The 24,928-nt window shown below is 36.3% G+C and overlaps 1 protein-coding gene across 8 annotated transcripts in view; it reads left to right on the top strand.

Moving 5' to 3' along the window:
- Window positions 1-24,928, top strand: part of SMARCA1 (SNF2 related chromatin remodeling ATPase 1) — a 117,675-nt gene that overhangs the window by 15,208 nt on the left and 77,539 nt on the right. For 6 of the 8 annotated variants that reach the window (XM_081793240.1, XM_081793236.1, XM_081793238.1 and 3 more), the window contains exons 7-17: window positions 363-518; window positions 1,787-1,918; window positions 2,895-2,963; window positions 8,360-8,469; window positions 9,804-10,030; window positions 11,013-11,134; window positions 13,449-13,484; window positions 14,396-14,548; window positions 16,842-16,974; window positions 17,742-17,890; window positions 18,656-18,775. In XM_081793240.1, the coding sequence (XP_081649366.1) occupies window positions 363-518; window positions 1,787-1,918; window positions 2,895-2,963; window positions 8,360-8,469; window positions 9,804-10,030; window positions 11,013-11,134; window positions 13,449-13,484; window positions 14,396-14,548; window positions 16,842-16,974; window positions 17,742-17,890; window positions 18,656-18,775 (1,407 nt within the window). The remainder of the gene's footprint in view (window positions 1-362; window positions 519-1,786; window positions 1,919-2,894; window positions 2,964-8,359; window positions 8,470-9,803; window positions 10,031-11,012; window positions 11,135-13,448; window positions 13,485-14,395; window positions 14,549-16,841; window positions 16,975-17,741; window positions 17,891-18,655; window positions 18,776-24,928) is intronic. The other 2 variants (XM_081793242.1, XM_081793237.1) reach the window with 1 other exon arrangement.

Raw genomic sequence — 24,928 nt, forward strand, 5'->3', positions numbered from 1 at the left:
ATGCTTTTCAGAAAGCAGTTTACTTTGCTCCTGTCTTTTTGGACCATTTGTTGTATGAAGAGAGCCTAATATCTATCATCTGGTGATAAGAACTTCTCCAGTTCATTGAATATGTTGTACTCGGTTAAGGGAAGCCTTTGCTTCTCTTTTGTTGATACTAGTATGCCACCCAGATAATGTGTCTTTGGGATTTGGTTTTCCTGTCTTTAAAATGGATGACACCAAATGGTTTTCCTATCTTTAAGATGGATGAGACCAAATGATTCTGAGGGCTCTTAGAATTATTAGTATTTTCTTGATGCTTTAATTCTGTGATCATCATGTCAGTGTATTCTAATATAAAGAACTTTATTTTGCATTAGGCTGCTTTTATTCGTGATGAAATGATGCCAGGAGAATGGGATGTTTGTGTTACTTCTTATGAGATGGTAATTAAAGAAAAATCTGTATTTAAAAAGTTTCATTGGCGATACCTAGTCATTGATGAGGCTCACAGAATAAAGAATGAAAAATCTAAGGTAAGACAGTTTTCAATATCATTATTAAACTTTTCTTTTAACTAACCATGTCCGTTTATTACTTCTGTGTATTCAAAAGAAAAAATGTGATGGAAGATTGTGATTTTATTCACAGAATCTGAATGAAAATCCATTTTAAAAATAATTTGAAGTTTAAATTATTGAATATGAGACAAATGAAAATTGAACACAGTTTTTAATGTAAAGAAAATAAGGTGTTCATTTTCTATACCTGTTGCAGTTTAACTCTGTTATGCTACAGTATTTTAATATTTTGGTAATATTTGGTGTACCAGAGGCATTTGCATTGATTTTTATTGAGGAGCCTTCTACCTTGTGTGTATTCATAAGGATTAGAAAAAATAATTTCCTGGAATTACCTGATTTGTGTGAGTTAGAGCATGGTGTAAATTTTGAAAAATACCACTATTTCTTGTTATTCAACTCCATCAACAGTACGAAAAGCATTGATTATTATGATTACTGGGCTACTTTGGGAGAAACAGGAACAGAACTGGAGCAAAACCACCAGGCAGATCATACTAACTTCAAATTGAGACTAGTACCTTATAAAAGGATGCATGTTAGAGAATAATTGTTTAAGAGCATTATAAAAATATGCATTTTTATTGATAAGATTACTGTTCTTTTATGCTTTGTGCTTTAATTTTTATAGTCTTATATTTAGAAAGTTAAGATATCAGGGAAAATGGGCTCAACTCTGGTGCTTAGAAATTGTCACCAGGCCTTTGAGGGACCTGGGTGGCTCAGTTGGTTGAGCATCTGACTCTTGATCTCAGCTCAGGTCTTGATCTCAGGGTTGTGAGTTCAAGCCCTGCATTGGGTTCTGCACTGGGTGTGAAGCCTACTTAAAAAAAAAATTGTCACCAGGCCAAGTTAGAACTTGGCTAGGTATGTGGATGAACATGATTGGCAGGGAGAAAGATGTTATTGTGTTAAGTGACTAGCCTGGATTCCATGGAGTTCTGACTGTTTCTGTGGACCCAAAATAGACCAAATAAGTTTTTTAAAGTGAGGGAGGGGTGTCAGGTAGGACTATGATTTGCGTTCTTATAAGTATAGAAATGCCTAGAATATTTTGTTCAGTTGTGACTCACTGTGGCAGTGTCACCTGAACTAGGATATTTTTCTATAGAAAGATAATTTTCAAGTTTTATTAAAAAAATGCATTGGTTGGATAAAGAACTCCGGATGTTGAGCATTCTTACAAATGAAATAATGTTAACAGAACTATTATTTTTTTCTAGCTTTCAGAGATTGTTCGTGAGTTCAAGTCAACTAACCGCTTGCTCCTAACTGGAACACCTTTGCAGAATAACCTGCATGAACTCTGGGCATTACTCAACTTTTTATTGCCAGATGTCTTTAATTCTGCAGATGTAAGTTTAAGTCCTATGTTTTAAGTACAGTCTTCTTATGTTCACAGATCTCTTTTCCAATCATAGAATATAGATTAAAATTTATAGTTCTTTTTTCATTTGTAACTGTTTATCTGTGTGTTTTGGTGTTATCAGGAAAAAAGCTCTTAAGCACAAATTTTTCAAATGGGGATATTTAGAGAAATGATTTTCTTTTCTTTGAGATTATTCTGCCTTTTAAACTTTGCCTATATCTCCTTGTTACCACAACTTAAGATATGAGATAGGCTGACTTTATAACAGCAAGCTCAAAATTTTCTTTGAAAGGGCTTTCTACATACTAGGTTGGCAGATGGAGTCTTTAAAATGATCTTTGATTATTGTAGTCGTTAATATTTGGGAGTACTGAAGAGCTCATAATGTGTGATTCGAAAAACAACATATTTTGTAAATGTATGATTTACATTGTTTTTATCATTAACACAAGGTTATGCTAGTGCAGCAAACCGAATTGAACGATTTAAGGACTTTTGGAGCTTTCCTCATTACTGCTATTAATTGATAATAAAAAGTACCAAGTTCAGCTATCCATTGGTTTGTATACCTTATCTTGCTTTTGTTCATTTTTATTGTTTGTGTAAAAGTTTTATTATTATTATGTGCCTTCAATTTTATATTCTCACTCCTACTCTAACTCTTTAACTGGATATAATACTACTATGGTGTGGGGAAGCCTCATAAAAGTCTTATAAGGAAACCCTGCTGGTGGAGTTCCTGTATCATGGAGTTCAAATTTTCTTAACTCCTCCAGTATTTTAGCTATTTTCATAAGTAAATAATATTGACCATCATGGTTAATATATTTTTGAAAGTGCTTTTAAAATGAATTACTGCTGTATCACTGTATAAGAATTTATAGAATATTGAGTTTATTAAAACAAACAAACAAACAAACAAACACCTGTGTGCTTACTGCAGAATTTCCACCCCTCCACAGGACTTTGATTCTTGGTTTGACACTAAAAACTGTCTTGGTGATCAAAAACTTGTGGAAAGACTTCACGCAGTAAGTAATAGACAAGAAAATTTAGTAATTAAATGTATATAACCCAGCCAGAAAACAAACGGCCGTAGAATCTGTTTGAACTTTTGGGTTTACCTCTTGGCTCAGTCTCACTGCTTCTCCCAACCTTTCTGACAGCCTCTTTGGGAAATGAACTCCACTATATTCTCAGCCTGTCTCAAGATGGCATCAGTATTTTTCTAGTTCCCCAATGCCACTTCTTGTTAAAATTAAAAAAAAAATTTTTAACATTTATTCATTTTTGAAAGAGCATGAGTGTGGGAGGGGTAGAGAGAGAGGGAGACAGAATTCGAAGCAGGTTCCAGGCTCTGGGCTGTCAGCACAGAGCCCGACGCGGGGCTCGAACTCACAGACCGTGAGATCATGACCTGAGCCAAAGTTGGATGCTTAACCGACTGAGCCACTCAGGGGACCCCTGCTTTTTTTTTAATTAAAAAAATTTTTAATGTTTGTTCATTTTTTGAGAGAGACACAGAGCACAAGTGGGGGAGGGGCAGAGAGTGAGGGAAATACAGAATCCAAAGCAGGCTCCAAGCTCTGAGCTGTCAGCACAGAGCCCAGCACAGGGCTCAAACTCACAAGCTGTGAGATCATGACCTAAGCTGAAGTCAGATGCCTAACAGACTGAGCCACCCAGATGCCCCCCCCACCCATGCCACTTCTAAGCCACTGCTTTTCCACCATCATGTATAGAACTCTTCCTTTAAAGCTTAAGTTATGTTGCAGGTCCAACCTCTACCCATTCTCTTCTCTGTCATCTATTCATCGCCAGGTGACTCCCTCACATTTGTTAAAAACCAGTTTTCTGGGGCACCTGGGTAGCTCAGTCTGTTAAGCGTCTGAGTCTTGATTTCAGCTCAGGTCATGATCTCACGATTTGTGCGTTTGAGCCCTCATCAGGCTCTGCACTGGCAGAACTCTCTCCCTCTCTCTCTGCCCCTCCTTTGCTTGCTCTTGTTGTCTCTCTAAAATAAATAAAGAAACTTAAGAAAAGACAACAATTTTCCATTCTTTGATAACAACTTCTTATGTCCTTTTAACTCCTTCATTCCTGTTACTCCTGTACTTTGTTATCATACAGAGACCTCTAGTCCTTGGACCCCTGTTTTTCTCCCCATCCATTACCTCTTTTCTGTTGTTACTTTTTTCTTAAACGTTTTTTAAAATGTTTATTTTGAAGTGAGGGGAGGTGCAGAGAGAGGGGGACAGAGGATCTGAAATGGGCTCTGAGCTGACAGCAAAGAGCCCAGTGTGGGGCCCGAACCCACGAACTGCGAGATCATGACCTGAGCCCACATGACCTGAGCCCAAGTCAGACGCTTAACCGACTGAGCCACCCAGGCACCCCAAAACCTTTATTTAAAAAAAGAAAAAAGTGAGGCACCTGGGTGGCTCAGTTAAGTGTTCGACTTCGGTTTAGGTCATGATCTCGCGGTTCGTGGATTCGAGCTCTGCATCGGGCTCTGTGCTGATGGTGTGGAGTCTGCTTGAGATTCTGTGTCTCCTACTCTCTGACCCTCCCCTGCTTGTGCTGTCTGTCTCTTAAAAGTAAGTAAATTAATTAAAAAAATTTAAAAAATTTTAAAAAAGTTTTTATTTTTAAGTAATCTCTGTATCCAGCATGGGGCTTGAACTCACAACCTCAAGATCAAGAGTTGCATGCTCCACTGACTGAGCCAACCAGGCGCCCCTATGGTTACTTTTTTCTGTATCAGTGAACTGAGCCCATTTTCTATCTCTTGAATCACCCTTTTGCCAATACTCCCAAACTCTTTTTCTCTCTTGTCCATCTGTCATTTCTGCCCTGGAAACCCTAAACTAGAATACTATAACTGTCTCTGTCTTCTGGGTTTGAATTCTGCTTCTACCATTTACTAGAAGAGTGACTTGCTCTATACTGGGGGCTTCTCAACACTGATAAAGAAGGTTATACAACTGTATACGTTGGAACAACTCCAGATTTCATGTTCCGTAACATAAGCTGGGATTTGATGATGTCAGCAATCCTTCAACATGGCTGCCTATAGCATTCTTTCCAGTTTCCTATAACAACTATTTCAGACCTTCCCCAATCTCTCCAAGACTTCTATCACGATACTCCCTGCCCTTCTCCTTTCTCAGCAGAGAAAATAGAAGTTATTAGGTAGGAACTCCTTCAAGGATATCCATCTTCCAAGGATATCTGCCTCTGTGTTTACCTTCTTTCTGAGTGGAAGAGGTGTTTTCTCTGGTCAGTGGCTAAGTCTTTCAGCATGAACCTTGGATCTCATTCATCTCTTCCTGTTTCCTTATGGACCTTTCCCCATTATTTATCATTCTTATTGACTGAATTTTCTGGCTCTTACTTTATATTGGCTCTTTTTTCTAACATGTAAACATGCTGAAGTATTTTAAAATCCAAACTCATACCCATACCCACCCACCCTCACAAATATACAAAATAGTACTCTCAACATTGTGTGTCTCTAGCTGTGATTCTGGTTTCTTCCCTTGATATCTCAGCTTCTTGAAAAATTAGTTTATATTCTCCGTGTCTACTACCTGATCTCCTGTTTACTCTTGAATCTGCTGACCACTGGCTTCTATCCATTCCACACAACTGAAACTTACCTTGCAAGGTCTTCAGTCATTTTCCAGTTGCTGAATTCAGGGTATACCTTTTGCTCAGTATTTTGTCTTTTCTGTACTGCTTAGCACTGCTAACCACTCCTGCATGAAACCATTTCCTACTTGGTTTCTGGGATACAGAGTGGATTTTCTCTTACCTTTTTGGCCATTCCTATCAGGCTCCTTTATGGGCTTTTCTTTCTCAGTCTGTCCCTGAAAGTTTCATGTTTTGTAGGGCTTTGTCTTTGACTTTCTTTTTCATATGTGCTCTCTTTGGGGATCCACTCCTGTGGTTTTAGTAACTACCCATCTACTTATAACTCCCAAGTTTCTCTCTCCATATTTCTTGCTGAGTTCCTACATATCCCACTGCCTTCTGAGTCGTTCTGACTAAATGTCTCACAGACAGTTTAAACTCTTAAGAACCTCTCTTAGACAAATTTAAGTGGCCCAAACCAGCAACCAGAAGTTGTCTTTTACTCTTTCCTTTTCTTTACCTCCCATAGATCTCTAATAATAATATCTGCTGTTCACTAACATCTACAGTTATTAAGGTCTACACAAGTACTACCACAAATTTTCTCAGCAGCTTTGGAAATAGGTATCATTATCCTAATTTTAAAATGCTTTTCATATGCATATATCATAATTTTTTGATGAATGGATGAATAAATAGTCTCAGAAAAGTTAAGGAACTTGTCTAGGCTCACAACAGCTAATCAGAGACTGAGCTGATGGTAGAATCAGCTTGATGTTGGTTTGAATTCGGCTTCTACCACTTACTGGCAAAATGACTTTGGTTAAGTTAATAAAATTGAAATAATCACATTCCCATTAAGGATGTATTATAAGGATTTATTACTCAGTCTTGTAAAGTTTATGGTGCTGTTTCTGGCACATTGCAGGTACTCTATAGACGGTAGTGCTATTATGTTCTTGTGATAGAATCTGTCTTGCAGGTATACACTGATTATTTCACCTTTTTTCTCTATTTATCTGTATCTTAACATTGAACCATTTTCTCTTCATGTGAATATTTAACTATTTTGAAGAGGCCTACATCTTTATCTTACTTCTGGTGACTCTCTGATCCATACTCTGACTTCAGATTTCCTCTAAGATTTAAAAATCTTGCTGTTTCAGTTAGCATAATACCTTCTAGGTCCATTCATGTTGTCACAAATGTCAAGATTTCATCCTTTTTTTTTATGGCTGAGTAACGTTCCATCATGTGTGTATGTACACACACATATATGCACATATATACATATATCTTTATCTGTTCATCTATCGATGAACATCTGGGTGTTGCTTCTGTATCTTGGTTATTGTAAATAATGTTGCAATAACTATAGGAGTGCATATATATTTTCAAATTAGTGTTTTCATTTTCTGTGGGTAAATACCCAGTAGTGGAATTATTGGATCATATGATATTTCTATTTTTATTTTTTTGAGGAACCTCCATACTGTTTTCCACAGTGGCTACACCAATTTATATTCCCACCAATAGTGTATGAAGTTCCTTTTTCTCCACATTCTTGCCAGCACTTGATATTTCTTGTATTTTTGATATGAGCCATTCTGACAGGTGTAAAGTGATATCTCATTGCATTTCCCTGATGATTAGTGATGTTGAGCATCTTTCATGTGTCTGTTAGCCATCTGTATGTCTTTTTTGGAAAAATGTATATTCCTTACCATCAAAATTATTCCTATACCAAATGAAAAAACAAATCTTGTATGACAACAGCTTTTAAAAAAAAAAAGATTCTTTTGGGGCACCTGAGTGGCTTAGTCAATTAAGCATCTGACTTATTTTTAATTAAAAAGTTTTTTTTAGAAAATTTATTCACTTTTGAGAGATGGAGAGAGACAGTGTGAGCAGAGGAGGGGCAGATAGAGAGGGAGACACAGAATCTGAAGCAGGCTCCACGCTCTGAGCTGTCAGTGCAGAGCCCAAAGAAGGGCTTGAACCGATGGACTGTAAGATCATGACCTGAGCCAAAGTTGGACATTTAATTGACTGAGCCACCCAGGTGCCCCAGTTAAACATCTGACTCTTGATCTCAGCTCAGGTCATAATCTCTTGGTATGTGAGACTGAGCCCCATGTCAGGCTCTGCGCTAACAGCACAGAGCCTGCTTGGGATTCTCTCTCTCTCTCTCTCTCTCTCTCTCTCTCTCTCTGCCCCTCCCCCACATTCACAGTTTCTGTCTCTCTCAAAATAAATAAACAAACTTTAAAAAGAGATTCTTTTATGACTATTCAGTAGTCAGTAATCTTGTTGTCTTTTTAATGTATTTTGTGCCATCAAATTATGAATATCTAATTTAGGTTCCCTATTCCAATTTTCTTTTTTTTAAATTTTTTAAATGTTTATTTATTTTTGTGAGGGGGGAGGGACAGGGAGAGGGGGAGGGGCAGAGAGAGAGGGAGACACAGAATCTGAAGCAGGCTCTAGGCTCTGAGCTTTCAGCACAGAGCCTAACACTGGGCTTGAACCCAAGAATTGTGAGATCATGACCTGAGCTGAAGTCTGGCACTCGACCAACTGAGCCACCTAGGCGACACCCCCCATTCTGATTTTCTAATGGGCCATTACTTGATTCTTTTTTACTGAGAATATTGACATCTGGCATTGGTAGATGCCAGATTTTTTTCAGATTATGCATTGGGAAGTAAATTTCACACTAGGGTGTTGTCAATGAAAGATGTAGTTTATAATATTAGATATTTTATAAACTTTTATGAAAACTGTCACTTTTTAGGTTTTAAAACCATTTTTGTTACGTCGTATAAAAACTGATGTAGAGAAGAGCCTACCTCCTAAAAAGGAAATAAAGATTTACTTGGGACTGAGTAAGATGCAGCGAGAATGGTGAGCTATTTTGTTTCCATTAGCATTTATTTATGTATAAGGATTTATTAAAATTTAACTTTTTAGTGGTTCAGTTATGCCTTTAGATCAAAACTTAAATTTTATGTTTAAATGGCAAGTTAAGTAGTTCAAATATTTTAATAGAAAATTAGTGAATATTTTATTTAGCTTTTGGGAAAGCATGTCGGCCTTGAGTCTATACACCTGTATTTGAATACAGTGCTTCGTCTCTTAGTAGCTATTTAGCTTGGGCAAATTCTATAACCTCAGTTTCTCTTCTGTAAAACAGGTATGATACTTAGCTTATGAGTTGATGTCAGGGTTAAAGAGGCTGATGTCACTTGCACGTTTGTTTGTTATTTTTGCTTTTTGCATCAGTGAAAATAGTAATAACCATAATAAGTAATAAGATGGATGAGAATAGCGATTGTGGGTATTACAAAAATAGAAGCTGAATCGGTTTCATAAGTACAAGCAAAGCAGGAAATTGACAAGAGAAGTCACAAGGAATCACAAATTAGATATGCTTATGTCATAATGCTGCTTAAAGAAGCAAAATGTTGCTTATATAAATAAAATCAGGTCCCTTATAATGTATAATGACTTCTCTACTACTGAGACCAGTATACGGTAGTGGTGAAGAGTATATTTCTCTAGATTCAGACAAAAGACCAAACTCCGGCTTTGTCCCTTTTTGTGGTCCTGAGTAGGCTGTTTCACTTCTCATAGCTGCCTGAATTTCCATTCATAAAATGGGGGTGATTCTAGTACATACCTCAGAGTTGTTGTGAAGATTTAACAAGATAATTTATAGAAAGCCCTTCCCATGATACCTGGCACTTTCACTCAGTGCAAGTTGGCTGTTACTATAATTAAATATTAATTGCTGTTCAGGTGGATAAATAGGTCTGTTTTCATCTGGGTAAAGGTCAACAAAAGATAACGAAAAACGTTTATAGATCAGAAAAAAAATGCCTTATGAATATAGGTATAAGAAATTGTGATAGTTTTAAGTTCAAACAAGTAAAAGTTAGATGCCATCTTTCAGCAAATATTGTAGTTATTGAATAGTTAATTATCAGATACACTTATCTAAATACTTATCAGCTAATGGCAATTTGTAGCAATGGATAAAGCAGGAGGAAACAGGTTTATGGGCAACGTACAAGTTAAAATGTTCAAAAGTTTCTTGATTTTAGTGATCAGATTTAGTCTCAAAGTCAGACCTGTTGTTTATATTTAAATAGGACTCAATGCTGATCACCAAAGGGATATTGCTTGATGTCATTAAACCTTTCTAATAATCAATGATTAATTATAGTTTAAAATTTTAGGTATACAAAAATACTGATGAAAGATATTGATGTGTTAAACTCTGCTGGCAAGATGGACAAGATGCGACTCTTAAACATTCTGATGCAGCTTCGAAAGTGTTGTAATCATCCTTACCTGTTTGATGGTGCTGAACCTGGCCCACCTTATACCACTGATGAGCACATTGTCAGCAATAGTGGTAAAATGGTAGTTCTTGATAAACTCTTGGCCAAACTGAAAGAACAGGGTGAGTTACAAATCTATACATTCACTTGAAATGACTGTATTAGTGACTTGTGTATAAATAATATTTTGCGTATTTACTCATCATCCATTCATTCAGCAAACATTGTTGAGTACTTATTATTTGCTAGGAATTGTCCTATGGGCTGGGTGTACAAAGATGTGTAAGACAACAGTCTTTGCCTTGGAGAAACTCATAGTGTAGTGAAGAGGAATAGTTGCAATTTGTAAGTTGAGATGCTGGGAGTAAGTAATAAGTAAGTAATAAGTAAGTAATAAGTAAGTTGAGATACTGGGAGTTGGGGAAATCTTCACAAAGACAACATTTGAAGTTAAGCACTGGAGAATGTGTAGGAGTAACTCATGGAGAAAAGGAAGGGAAACATTATCTAGGGCAATGAAACAGCAGTGTGAAAATAGGGAATGCAGAGCTTATGGTATTTGGGTAGAGTGGTAGTTGATGAATCTGGAAAGTTGGATGGGCCAGATTATAGAAGGCCTTTTAAGCATGCTTTAAGGACTTTGGACCACTTGGAAGGTGAGGAGGGGTTTGTCCTAGAAGATTTTGCTGTGTCAGCTGGCACGATCAGACTTCTATGTTTGAAGGAGAACCTTGGAAGCAGTATGCGGGTTCCACTGAGGATGACAGATGAGAAACAGGAGACTAGTTGGGAGACTACTGCAATAGTCTAGTGAAAGGTGGTGTGGACCATCACTCATCCTCGGGACAGAATAAAGGAAGACTTTAAATAATCTCAGTATGTGTGGAGGGTTTTGAAGTCCTTAAAAGTGCATAACTCAGCAATGCATAATTCTGTATAGCATTCCTTGAAGGTTGTGTGTGTGTGCGTGTGCGTGTGTGTGTTTTGTGGAGTGTTCATGCACTATGCATTTTTATTACATGTGATGTTTACTTTTATTTTTGTAAGTTTCAAATTAGTTTTACACAAATTGAATAACTTGCTCTTTGGGGGGAAATGTTTTAGGTTCAAGGGTTCTCATTTTTAGCCAGATGACTCGCTTGCTGGACATTCTGGAGGATTATTGTATGTGGCGTGGTTATGAGTACTGTCGACTGGATGGACAAACCCCACATGAAGAAAGAGAGGTGAGGAAAAAAAAATTCAGAGTTCAGTTAATCCATATTTTTCATCATTCAGTAGTTTTGAACTTTGACTTTTTTTTTTTAAGCTAGGTGCATTGAATTTCTCACTAACACCTCTCTCTCTGTCTGAGATCTTCAGTTTGGCTTCCATTACACTGACTCTTCACAAATCATCCTTTTCAAGATCATCAAAGACATCCTTACTTATCTAAAGGACACTGTACCATTATACCCTTACCTCCTCTAACCACTGCTATCTCTAACCTTTTGATTACTGTTTCTCATCCTACTTTTTGACTTCTGATTCTGTATCTTATTTTTCTTTATTTCCTTCCTACAGTAGACCCTCGCCATTTTGGAGTTTAACAGTTGAGATTTTTCTAGTTTATTAGCAACCCTAAAGACTCATGAAACAGTAATTTGTAAAGGGAATAATCTCAGTGTTAGATTTTGTAAAACTGAAAGTGGATAAGCATAGGTATAGGTGCTTATCATGCATTTGGATCTTGGAATACTAAAAGGTTGGTGTACAGGAATGAGTCACTTAGCTAGTGAGGAAGGCTAACTAGCACCCATTATCTTTCTCAGCCTGTAAGAATTCCCAAAAGGAATTATTAACAGATCTTTAGATTATCCCTCCTGAATGTCATGGGTCTAATGTAAAGCACTTTCTTGGGGGGAGGAGGGCTTTGCTAATTTATCTTCTTTTTTCTGTGGTCCCTCAAGGCTATGTCTTTGACTTCTCTTTTAAGTCTATTCTCCTGCTCTGGGCAAAGATTGTGATTTCATGGTATAGTGGAAAATGCATTGAACTTGGTTTCAGAAGACCTAAATTTTAACACCAACGCCACCACTTTGTAGTATATGCAAGCTGTTTAATTCTCTGAGCCTCAGTATTTTTAACTGTATTATTAAGGTAATGTTAATACCTAGGCTTCTTTTTTTCTGATAATATTGTGAGGATCATTGGATATAATAGATGTGAGTATAGTTTTTAAACTGTGTCATGCAGGATACACTGTCAGGAAATTGCACACAGGCCTTTTACCTCAACTTTAGGGCCCCATCTCAGGCTACAAAGACTCTTAGTTCATGTCTCTTTCCTTCCATAGCTTCAGTGAACACTGTCCCTTGTGTGCTTACTTATTGAAGCTTGGTTCATAGCATAGGATAGGGCCTATAGCAGACACACAGGCTCTTTTAATATTCAGGGTTAACCTGCTACCCATTGATAACATTTGCAAATAATGGGTGTCTCAAAGTTTACACTGATCCCTGATCTAGAATAGTTTACTTTAATAGTTTACTAACTATAGTAGTTAGACTTTAGATACAGCAAAGCAGAGCTGTTTTTTTTTTTTTTTTTTTTTTTGGAAATGCCCTCCTTTCCCATTATACTGCTGCCCACATAATCATTTCATCTATTTCCCTAGTAAGGAGGAAATGACCATATTTGATTCATTACTTTCATTATTTGCCAGCTGTTAACAAACAGTTCTTTTTCAGTAGTTCTCAGATTTGCCCTTCAGTGGTACAGGTAAATTCAGCTAGCTAAGACTCTGGTCATTCTCTGACTCATTTCCTATAACGTTTACTTAATTGGCCTCCTCACTGTCATAGGGAAAGGATATAACATTTGTCAAGCAACTACTTGAAGCTAGGCAATGTATAGTTCCAACTTAATTCTCCTAGCATTCCAGTAAAGTATAATTTTCTGGTATAATTTTCTCCACTTGAAACTGTCTCAGAGAGGTTAAATGCTTGCTTAGAAACACATGTGTAATGAATGATAATGATTCACACCAGGTTTTTGCTATTTCCTCTACACCAAATTGCCTCTCACTACACCGTGCTGCTTTCTACACTGCCCCCTCTACATGCTATATGGACTGCGGCAGTGTCACCTCTGCTGCAACTTTTGACCATGCCATTCCATTCATTAAAAATATAACTTCCTGTATTTTCTGATTATGAAAGTAATATATGATTGTTGAAGGAAATTTGCAAAATAAAAGTATTTCTGGCCAATCTCTTTTTGTATATATAACATATATAAGTAATTGCTGTTAAATTATATATACTATATATGAAGTTTGGTAACATTTTACTTAGCATTATGTTGTACTTTCCTATATCAGTAGTAAAATTTATTGTAAATAATTTAAGTATAATATATATCCAGTGGACGTACTATAAATGATCTATTCCCCAATTGTTGATCATTTAGGTTGTCTCCAATTTTTCACTATTATAAATAATGCTAAAGTGAAAGTCCTTATACATAAATCTTTGTGCACATTTCTGATTATTTCCTTAGGATAAATTCCTAGCAGTGGAATTACTGGGTCAAAGGGTATGAACATTTTTAAGACTCTTGATGCATATTGCCAAATTGCTTTCCAGAAAGGTTGTACCAATTTACACTCCCTGCAGCAATGTATGAGAGTGCCCGTCTCACCGCCCCCTCGTCAACATTGAGTATTATCATTTTTTTAATCTTCAAAAAATGGTATTATGTTTTAATTTGCATTTATTTGTTTACTAGTGAGATTGAACATTATTTTTGTATTTATTAGCCATTTGTATTTGTTCTTCTGTGAGTTGTCTGTTTTTTCTTTTTGCTCATTTTTCTATTGGGGTCTTAGTGTTTTCTTTCTAATTAATTTGTATGAGATCTTTATATAGTTCAGATGTTAGCATCCCATTAATTGTTAAAACTCTTTACTAAATATCCCTGGATTACCATCCTGAATTTCCTCATTACTTCCCTGTTTACCCCTTTTCATGATACGGAAATAAATCTACTTAGCCTCCCCTTTATCCGTTGCTCTCATTTGCATCCTGAACCTTTTTCTCTCTTGGCTGATCTTCTAAACTATACCTTCCTTATTAATCCTATATAAAGTAATGGGAATGAAGTTGAGATAGCTGACATTTTACTTCCTAGATATTTTTCAGCTGTCAATTAAAACATATTCACTATTATTACTTTAAATAAAAGATTTATTTCTTTGTGCAGTTGTTCTGAGTTTGTCTCTATTGATGTAAGCTTCTAAAGATTAGGAACTTTATGTAATATACTTTCTACAGTAATTCACAAAGTACAATATGTAGGCATTTGCTTTAATATTTTTGAGATGGAAGAATATTATAAAGTGGGGTTTTGTATATGCATGTTAAAAATGTTTCTTTCTTAAGGACTGTGGTAATAAAATGTTATTTTTTCTCTCTTTTTCTTTCATCTCCTATGTCAATTTAAAAAAGGAAGCAATAGAGGCTTTTAATGTTCCTAATAGTAGCAAATTCATCTTTATGCTGAGTACCAGAGCTGGGGGTCTCGGAATTAACTTGGCAAGTGCTGATGTGGTTATACTATATGATTCAGACTGGAATCCACAGGTTGATCTACAAGCTATGGTTAGTAATCTTCAATGACGCCAGAAATTTATCTTAGCTCAGAATATTATTGTTAATATATACAGCACAGACGTAAATAATGATAAAAGGGTAACTATTTTTTGGGAGGTTTTCAAGATGTTGAAATAGATTATCCTGGAAAACAAAAGATGCTGTGCCAATTGCAAAACAAAAAAGGAAACAAAAACAAACACACATATACCCCAGACCCAATGATAGATAGTATTTGTGTGTTTATTTTGACTTTTATCATGAAACAGTAATATTTTTTCCCACTCCTGAATATTGAAGGGGACATATATGTACGTCTTAATGAAAAGGGTTAAAAAGTCAATCTGTCAGTATTAATTCTGCTTAATATGTAAATATATTAAAATCCTTAGCACTGAAATTGGGAGAGATATGATTTTACCTTTTGTAATAAAACATTTGAGGTGAGGAGGTAAAAAGGTAACAAAAGAATATATTCCAGGAAAATGTTTGCTACCTAAGGATAGCATTAGAAACAATCCTACCCTTTTGGGGCACCTGGGTGGCTCATTTGGTTAAGCATCCGGCTCTGTGATGAGCTTGGAACCTGGTTAAGATTCTCTGCCCCTGTCTCCCTCTGCCCCTCTCCTGCTTGCATGTGTGCACACACACACTCTTTCTCTTTCTCAAACAAAACTAAACTATCCTACCCTTTAAAAAATTTTTCAAGGAGCTATTTCTCTTCCTTTTCATCATGGTGTCATTTACTAAATTAGAGCTACATCTGTCAGTGTGACTCACATTTTAAGATAAAGAAATTTAATTTCAGATGTACAGAGATGCAAAACAGCTATGCACTCAAAATCCCAATAAATTATGGGATAATTTATTCTCTTTGGAAGCAATTAAAGTCATGTCAATGAGGCATAGCTTAGAAGTTCTTCCTTTTTTATTAAATTTTTTTAACGTTTATTTATTTTTGAGACAGAGAGAGCTAGAGCATGAACGGGGTGGGTCAGAGAGAGAGGGAGACACAGAATCCAAAACAGGCTCCAGGCTCTGAGCTGTCAGCACAGAGCCCGATGCGGGGCTCGAACTCACTGGCCGTGAGATCGTGACCTGAGCTGAAGTCGGACGCTTAGCTGACTGAGCCACCCAGGCGCCCCAAGTTCTTCCTTTTTTAAAAATTTATTTATATATTTGTATTTATATTTTTTGAGACCAAAACTCAGGAGTGCACCCACCACCTTCTTTTTTTTTATAATAGAGAATTGAAACATATTGACCATCAGGACATTTTTATTTTTAACGTTTACTTTTGAGAGAGAGAGAGAGAGAGAGAGAGGAACAGAGCACGAGTGGGGGAGGGGCAGAGTGAGAGGGAGACACAGAATCTGAAGCAGACTCGAGGCTCTGAGCTATCAGCACGGATCCTGATGTGGGGCTCGAACCCATGAACCATGAGATCATGACCTGACCCGAAGTCGGATGCTTAACCAACTGAACCACCCAGGCACCCCTAGCAGCTTCTGTGTTTTAAAGACACTTCCCTAGCTGTTTTTATATAATCAGTACTTGCTATCTGTCACCTTTCACAACTATAAATCATAGGACTAATTCTAGACCATTATATAGTAAGGATTTTAATATACCATTAATTTTTATGACCCTTTACATCCCTGAATTGCCTCCATAAACAGAAGGAACTGCATGATGATGAGATAAAGCTAACTTTGCCACCACAGCAACCCTTGATAATTACTTTGCCCCTCACAAAATTTCTTGCTAGTGGGGAAGATGTTTGTATTTAGTGGCTTAAATTTATTTAATAAACTCCCTCTAGTCCTCATCTTACAGGGGCTTTGGCTGTTGTCTTTCTGGAAGTTTTCCATTAATGGTATAGTATAATATTTGCAGATTTTTTTGGTCACAGTGATCTGTAGATATTCTTAATATTCATCATCTTCCTTTTTTAAAGCTTATTTGCTTTTGAGAGAGAGAGTGAGCACAGGAAGGGCAGAGAGAGAGGGAGAGAGAGAGAGAATCCCAAACAGGCTCCGTGCTATCAGTGTGGAGCCCAGTGTGGGGCTTGATCCCATGAACTGTGAGATCATGACTTGAGCTGAAATCAAGAGTCAGACACTCAACCGACTGAGTCACCACCACCCCTCATCATCCTTCTTTAAAAAGTGAGCTTTTTAAAGCTCTTTAAAAAGAGAGCTCAGAAACTAATTTTATATCCAGCATTTTATAGCATATGATGGCTATACTATATATTTTATCCAGAATGCCCAATGTCTTACATTAGGATTCTTTCTACTAGGATCGAGCACATCGTATTGGTCAGAAGAAGCCAGTACGTGTGTTCCGTCTCATCACTGACAACACTGTTGAAGAAAGGATTGTAGAAAGAGCAGAGATAAAACTGAGACTTGACTCAATTGTTATACAACAAGGTATTTAAACATATAAACTTAATTAGGTGTTTTTTTGCAAAAACACATGCAATTTTCTTTAAAGGAGATTACTTTTAAAGTTGACAAAAATTTGCAAATTTAGAGGAAAAAAGTCATTTTTTTTAAATAAGTGCTAATTTAAATCTTTCTAATTTAAAGCCTTGCATTCAGTAATATATGGAGTAGATAGTTGAACATCACTACCTTCTAGGTGAATGCCAATGGCATGTCTTCTGAAGATTCTGATATTAAGCAGCAGTTAAAATGTCTAGGTTAAAACATTTTAAGCAGGTATTAGAGAGTGCCTGTTGGTGGAAAGAAATTTTGATCTGAAAAATGAAGTTTGAACATGAAAAAATATTTCTGTTCTTCTGAGTTTTAGAGTCACATCTGTCAGTGTGACTCACATTTTAAGATAAAGAAATTTAATTTCAGAAGTACAAAGATGCAAAATAGCTTTGCACTCAAAATCCCAATAAATTATGGGATAGTTTACTATTTTTGGAAGCAATTAAAATGTCAGTGAGGCATAGCTTAGAAGTTCTTCCTTTTTTAAAAATTAGAGTTTTACAGAAAAACTTCTATTGAAATAGAAGGTATGGTAGAAGACAAATTGGTAGGGCTGTTCATTAATATAACTTTAAAGTTCATTAATTGTTCTTTCTCATAAAGCTTGACTTATGGTTAAATGTGGTAGTGTCTGGTTAGAACTATGATGCTGTGCTTTCTCTGGAATATAATTGAAAATACACAACTTTTATTATTAGGAAGACTCATTGACCAACAGTCTAATAAGCTGGCAAAAGAGGAAATGTTGCAAATGATACGTCATGGAGCCACCCATGTTTTTGCTTCTAAAGAAAGTGAGCTGACAGATGAAGATATTACAACTCTCCTAGAAAGAGGGGAAAAGAAGGTTCGTTAAAATGGCATTTGTTTTCATGATGAATTGCTTTAATATCAACATACTTTGGCATGCTTCTTGTATTTGCATCATTTCAAATGCATGTTTAAAATAATTCCTGTTCTCTCTAAGGATTTGTAGATTGATACCCAGAGGTGGTTTAGGGTTTTTTAGTTTAGTTTTTGGCGATAAACACTAAGAAGTAGAGTTTAAAATTGAGTGACCTTATACCTTATTTTTATTGAAAATGATGTTGATATTTACTTAAAAGCCAAATAAATTTCATTTTTAATCACATCTATCAGGACCACATTTTTACAACTCCCATTTTTTTGCACTGTATTAGAAATTATCTACTGATAAATTGCATTGAATGAAAATCTCTTGTGAACATTTCATGAAATACTAAAGGATCATTTGTTAAAGTCTAATAAGCTGTTTCAGACTATTACAGTTTTGTGTTGAATTTATCTCTTTTATTTTAAAAATTATGGATAATTTCAAATATAAGTAAGAGTAGACTTAAATCAAAGTGTGACTACATCTTCAGTGATAAAAGATTTTAAAGAAAGCCTAATAGAGAATACTTGAATAACCATTTAAATATTTAAAATCCTTGAAGTTAAATTTATATTCACTTAATGTTAGCATTGTATTCTTACCTTGTAAATTAACCGATTGGATATTTCATGTCAAAACCTCACTTCTAAAGAGAGTCCACAGATTTTTATAAGCAGTTCAGTGATAATTTTCTAATTTCAATGTATTGAACTTTAGACTGCAGAGATGAATGAACGCTTGCAGAAAATGGGAGAATCTTCTCTGAGAAATTTTAGAATGGACACTGAACAAAGTTTGTACAAGTTTGAAGGAGAAGATTATAGAGAAAAACAGAAGGTAACCTTTTACCTTAACCACTAGACTCTCAAATTAGCATTTCTCCCCATAACCATTATTAAAAAACACTGGCAGGGGAGCCTCGCTGGCTCAGTCCGAAGTGTATGCGACTCTTGGTCTTGGGGTTGTGAGTTCAAGCCTCATGTTGGGTGTAGAGATTACTTTAAAAAATAAATAAAATCAAAATGATAATAAAATAAAATAACCACTGGCACTTAACTCTTACAGTGCTCTGCTTTGGAGTAAAATTTGCTGTAAATCAGAAGATCTCATGCAAGTGTTATCTTTTAATATATCCTGCTAGATTATTATTAGTACCATAATCTTCATCATTGTATTTGCTGCTGTTGCTACTGCTACTCTTGTTTTTGAGAAGCAGTGTAGGATTGTGGTTGAGTTCCTGGATTCTGAAGCTGAAATCCCAACTGTGTCACTAATTGACTTTGGGTACTCATTTTTCTCCCCTGTCAAATTGAGGGTACAGTAATACACTGCATGGACAACAAGAGTCCTTTGAGGAAGTGGGAGTTTTACTTATTTTGTTTAAAATTATGGCTATAACTAAATTAAAAAAAATTTTTTTAACGTTTATTTATTAGAGACCGAGAGAGACAGAGCATGTGCATGGGAGGGGCAGAGAGAGGAGGAGACACGGAATCTGAAGCAGGCTGCAGGCTCTTAGCTGTCAGCACAGAGCCTGATGTGGGGCTCGAACTCACAAATCGGGAGACCATGACCTGAGCTGAAGTTGGACACTCAACAGACTGAGCCACCCAGGCGCCCCTATAACTAAAATTTAAAAAATTTTTTTAATTTAAAAAATTTTTAAAATATTTATTTAGTTTTGAGAGAAAGAGTGTGAGCAGGGGAGGGGCAGAGAGAGGGAGACATAGAATCCAAAGCAGGCTCCAAGTTCTGAGCTATCAGCACAGAGCCTGATGTGGGGCTCGAACCTATGAACTGTGAGAGAGAGCATGACCTGAACTGAAGTTAAATGCTTGACTGAGTGAGCTACCCAGGTGCCCCTAAATTTTTTTAAATTTTAAATGACTTTAGACTTTATTACAAAAAATAGTATGGAGTTCACATGTATCCTTTACTCAGCTTCCCCTAATGTTAACAATTTACATGATCATAGTACAATTATCAAGTCCAGGAAAAAAACACATTTCCTCCCTAATGTTCTTTCTCTGTTCCAGGAAATACAATCCAGGGTCTCAACATTGCAATTTTTAAAAATGGAGCTTTATTTAAAAAAATTTATTTTAATGTTTATTTATTTTTGAGAAAGGGAGACAGACAGAGACAGAGCATAAGCAGGGGAGGGGCAGTGAGAGAGAGGGAGACACAGAATCCAAAGCAGGCTCCAAGAGCCGAATGTGGGGCTTGAACCCATGAACCATGAGATCATGACCTGAGCCGAAGTTGGACGCTTACCTGACTGAGCCACCCAGCCACCCCTGAAGCCTTATTTTAATTTTTTTTTTTTTCAACGTTTATTTATTTTTGGGACAGAGAGAGACAGAGCATGAACGGGGGAGGGACAGAGAGAGAGGGAGACACAGAATCGGAAACAGGCTCCAGGCTCTGAGCCATCAGCCCAGAGCCTGACGCGGGGCTCGAACCCACGGACCGTGAGATCATGACCTGGCTGAAGTCGGACGCCTAACCGACTGCGCCACCCAGGCGCCCCTGAAGCCTTATTTTAAAGAGCAGTTTAGATTCACAGCAAAATCAAGCAGAAAATGGAAAGAGTTCCCATATTCTCCCTGCCCCAAACAAACATAGCCTACTGCACTACCAGTATCCCATATCAGAGTGGTATATTTGTTAAAATTGAACTGACACTGATACATCATTATCATTCAAAGTCCATCTTTTATGTTAGAGTTCACTATTGGTGTTGTACATTCTGTGGGTATGGATAAATGTATGATGACATGTATCCACCATTAGAGTATCATGCAGAATAGTTTCACTGCCCTAAAAGTCCTTGGTACACTACCTATTCATTTCTCTGTCTCTACAGCCTCTGGCAACCACTGATCTTTGTACTGTCATCATAGTTTTGCATTTTCCAGAATATTATATAGTTGGAATCCTAGAGTATGTAGCCTTTTCAGATTGGCTTCTTTCACTTAGTAGTATGCATTTAAGGTGGCTTCTGTTTTTTTTCATGGCTTGATAGCTCTTTTCTTTTTAGTGCTGAGTAATACTCCATTGTCTGGATGTATTACAATTTATTCATTCACCTACTGAAGGACACCCTGGTTGCTTCCAAGTTTTGGCAGTTATGAATAAAGCTCTCATAAAAACCCATGTGCAGGTTTTTGGATGGACAGAGAGTTTAACTCCTTTGGGTAGTTACCAAGGAGCATGGTTGCTAGAGTACATGGTAAGTTTATGTTTAGTATTGTAAGAAGCTGCCAACTCTTCTTGCATTCCTATGAGCAGTGAATGAGAGTTCCTGTTGCTCCACATTCTCACTAGCATTTGGTGTTGTCAATGTTCTGGATTTTGGCCATTCTAACAGGTGTGTAGTAGTATCTCATTGTTCTCATTGTATTTCACTGACAGAAGATGTTCAGCCTATTTGCATTTGCTTATTTCCATCTGTATGTCTTCTTTGGCAAGGCATCTTTTCAGATCCTTTGCCTATTTTTATTTTTATTTATTTATTTTTAAATTTTTAATGTTTATTTATTTTTGAGAGAGAGAGAGAATGTATGAGCAGGGGAGGAGCAGAGAGAGAGGGAGACACAGACTCAGAAGCAGGCTCCAGGCTCTGAGCCGTCAGCACAGAGCCAGATGTGGGGCTCGAACTCACGGAAGGTGAAATAATGACCCGAGCTGAAGTCAGACGCCCAACCGACTGAGCTACCCAGATGCCCCATTTGCCCATTTTTAAAATCAGGTTGTTTGTGGGGCACCTCACTGTCTCTGTCAGTAGAGCATGTGACTCTGGTTCTTGGGGTTTGTGAGTTCAAGCCCCATCTTTGGTGTGGAGCCTACTTAAAAAAAACACCTAAAATCAGGTTGTTTTCTTATTGTTGAATTTTAGGAGTTTTTTGTATATTTTGGATAATAGTCATTTATGAGCTATGTTTTGCAAATATTTTCTGTCATTCTGAGCCTGTCTTCTCATTCTGTTGACCCAGATTGCATTTTTTTTGCTGATATTTTTAGGCTCTTTTAATCTGTGTTCTCAGTATTTCTTTGTCTTTCCCAGTTTTTACCATTTTGAAGAGTATTGGTCAGTTATTTTGTAGTTTGTCTCTCATTTTGGATTTGTCTGACATTATCTCATGATTGGATTATGTATTTTTTGGCAAGAATGCCATGGAAGAGATGTTATGTCCTCAGTACATCTTACCAGGGAATATAAGATGTTGCTGTGTTGTGTTGTAGGGACTGTTAACCTTGATCACTTAGTTGAGGTGGTGTCTTCTGGGTTTCTTCACTGTAGAGTTACCATTTTCCCTTTGTACTTGATAAATATCTTGGGGAATATACTCCTCAAACATACCCATTGATTTAAGCATGTATTGGAGTTTGCCTGCAATAGTTATTATTGTGGTGTTTGCCTAATAGTAATTTTGTTTTCCTTTCATTCCTCCTACACTTATTAGTGGAGAGTTTTCTGTAAGGAAGACCTGTCCCTTCCCATTTATATATATACTCAGTTATTTATATCAGCATGGACTCATGGATATTTATTTCACTTTCTGAGTTATAATATAATTTTATCATTTTGTTTGCTGAAATTGTTCTATAAGGCTGTTATATTTTTAACTCACAGAAATGAATTTTGTTAAAATAAGAAAGCTTATTTTGGATATTGATTTTACTGAAGAATGAGAGGTGAGCCATTTTAGTTTGCATTGCAACTAGTATGCTGTTAATGCTCTGTTGCTATCATTATTTCTGGTAGTTTTTAGTGTCTTCACTTACATCTATTTGGTGGTTCTATCTGTAATCTTAGTTTAGACTGTTTACGTTTTGTTCTGATGAGATGAACGTGATGGCTTGCATGCATAAGGTAGAAATTGTTTTCTAGATCTCATTGTGTGGTATGAATTTTGTAAATTTTAGTTATTTCCATGGTAATAAGAGTGTTTTATAAAGTGGAAAAATATTAAACAGCGAAAAGTCTAAATATCAGTGGATCTTCATATCTACATTCTTAGAGTAAAATTAGACTTAGTAAAATATTTGTCTTTCTAATACATCAGGTTTTCCTGTGCTTCCATTTCTAGCAAAATAATGTACACATATAGAGAAATTTTAGTAATAATTATGATGACTTGTGTTTTTATAATTGAATGGCCAAATCAGATTTTTAAAAATATTCTGACTTGAGATTACCTTTTATTTCTGGCTTTTCATATTTTCTAGATAGGTTCAAAAAATAGGTTAATATTATCCTTTGAAGAGAATTGAAAACATAGAAGAATGTTGTTTGTACATAAATCATGGGAATTATATAATGAGGTAGATGTTCATATATGATTTGTTGAACCAGTTGCATTACTTTACAGCCATGTCTGTCTGGTAAATTAAATCATAATGACTGACATTGATCCTGAAGAAATCAACTTGAATTAGTTTGTATTAATGTACTCTTATCTAAAACTAATTCAGCACCATTTGGTGTTTTTCAAAGTTTGGGAATTGACCCTTAATGCTTATTCCAAATTTGAATACCTAGACTTGCATATAAGTTTGGGTTAAATGGCCAGTATGTTACTTTTGATTAAGTTAATTTAAATTATTATTGATTTATTTTCATCCCAATTGAGACAAATAACATATTGGTTATTAATAAAACATCTTTTCTGTTACTATCCTCTCACGTTAACTCAGTTGAGGGGAAAAAAACAAAACTCATTTCGCTGGGTATTTTTACTTTATGTAAACTTACATTATACTATCTGTAAGCTTTTAGTATGCTATCTGTATACTATTTCGTAAGCTTTTAGAGTTAAAAGATAACTTAAAGGTCATTTAGTCCGACCTTTTTTGTAATTAAGAAATCCCATCTAGAGCATGTAGGACAGTTATCCAGCCTCTATTTACATGTGGTCATGTTGGGGATCATACTCCTCTTGGGAGAGTTCATTTCACTGTTTTATGTTTTTTGCTTCTCATAACACTTCTTATTTGACTTACAAGCTCCTTGATGGAAGACGTTATTTTATTCATCTTTGTATCCATGACACTGACTTGTAAATAATAAAATAGGTACTTACGACATATTTGTTAAATTATATCAAGTAGCAGTTTACTTTCCCCATTGGTTTTAACCTTATGGCTCAAAAGAGAACTGTGTTCTCTTCTACTTGATAGACTTTTACATATGTGAATGCCACCATTATGTCTGTCTTTAGTCTTCCCTTCTCTGGACAATGAGAGTTTATAGATCTCTGACCATCTTAGTCATCTTGGTTTATCATCCATTCTTAAAATAGGATACCAAGGTTGGAACTCAACCCTCAGATAGAATCAAATAGAGTGGTATTAATTATAGATTAATGGCCTCTTTTGTGTACAGGCACTAGGATAGACACTCTGAAACCAAAAAAAAATATCTGAACTGGAAAACCATCTCTTGAGACTCCAGAATTTTGGATTGTCAGTTTTGCCTATTGGCTTTTAAATTGTATTTTCTAGTTAATATTGGGGTAAAGTCTTTTAAAGCTACCTAACCATTGTTCACCCAACTTTGGATATTTAATAATAATTTACATTTACCTCCTGGCAGTTTATTTAATACCTTCACTTACATGGTCACATTTAATCCTAAAGTTAGGTTATCACTATTCCCACTTCATAGAGGGAGAAATTAATCTTCCCCAAGTTCTACAACTGGTAAAGTGGCAGAACCTGGTTTCAAATTCAGGTCTTTCTGATTCCACTGACTTTTCCCACAGCTGTCTTACTAAGACCTTACTTCATTTTACATCTTTTTAAAAAATTTGTGGGCACCTGGGTGGCGCAGTCGGTTAAGCGTCCGACTTCAGCCAGGTCACGATCTCGCGGTCCATGAGTTCGAGCCCGCGTCAGGCTCTGGGCTGATGGCTCGGAGCCTGGAGCCTGTTTCCGATTCTGTGTCTCCCTCTCTCTCTGCCCCTCCCCCGTTCATGCTCTGTCTCT

Source organism: Panthera onca, chromosome X (assembly GCF_046562875.1).
Source record: "Panthera onca isolate mPanOnc1 chromosome X, mPanOnc1 haplotype 2, whole genome shotgun sequence".
NCBI lineage: Eukaryota > Metazoa > Chordata > Mammalia > Carnivora > Felidae > Panthera > Panthera onca.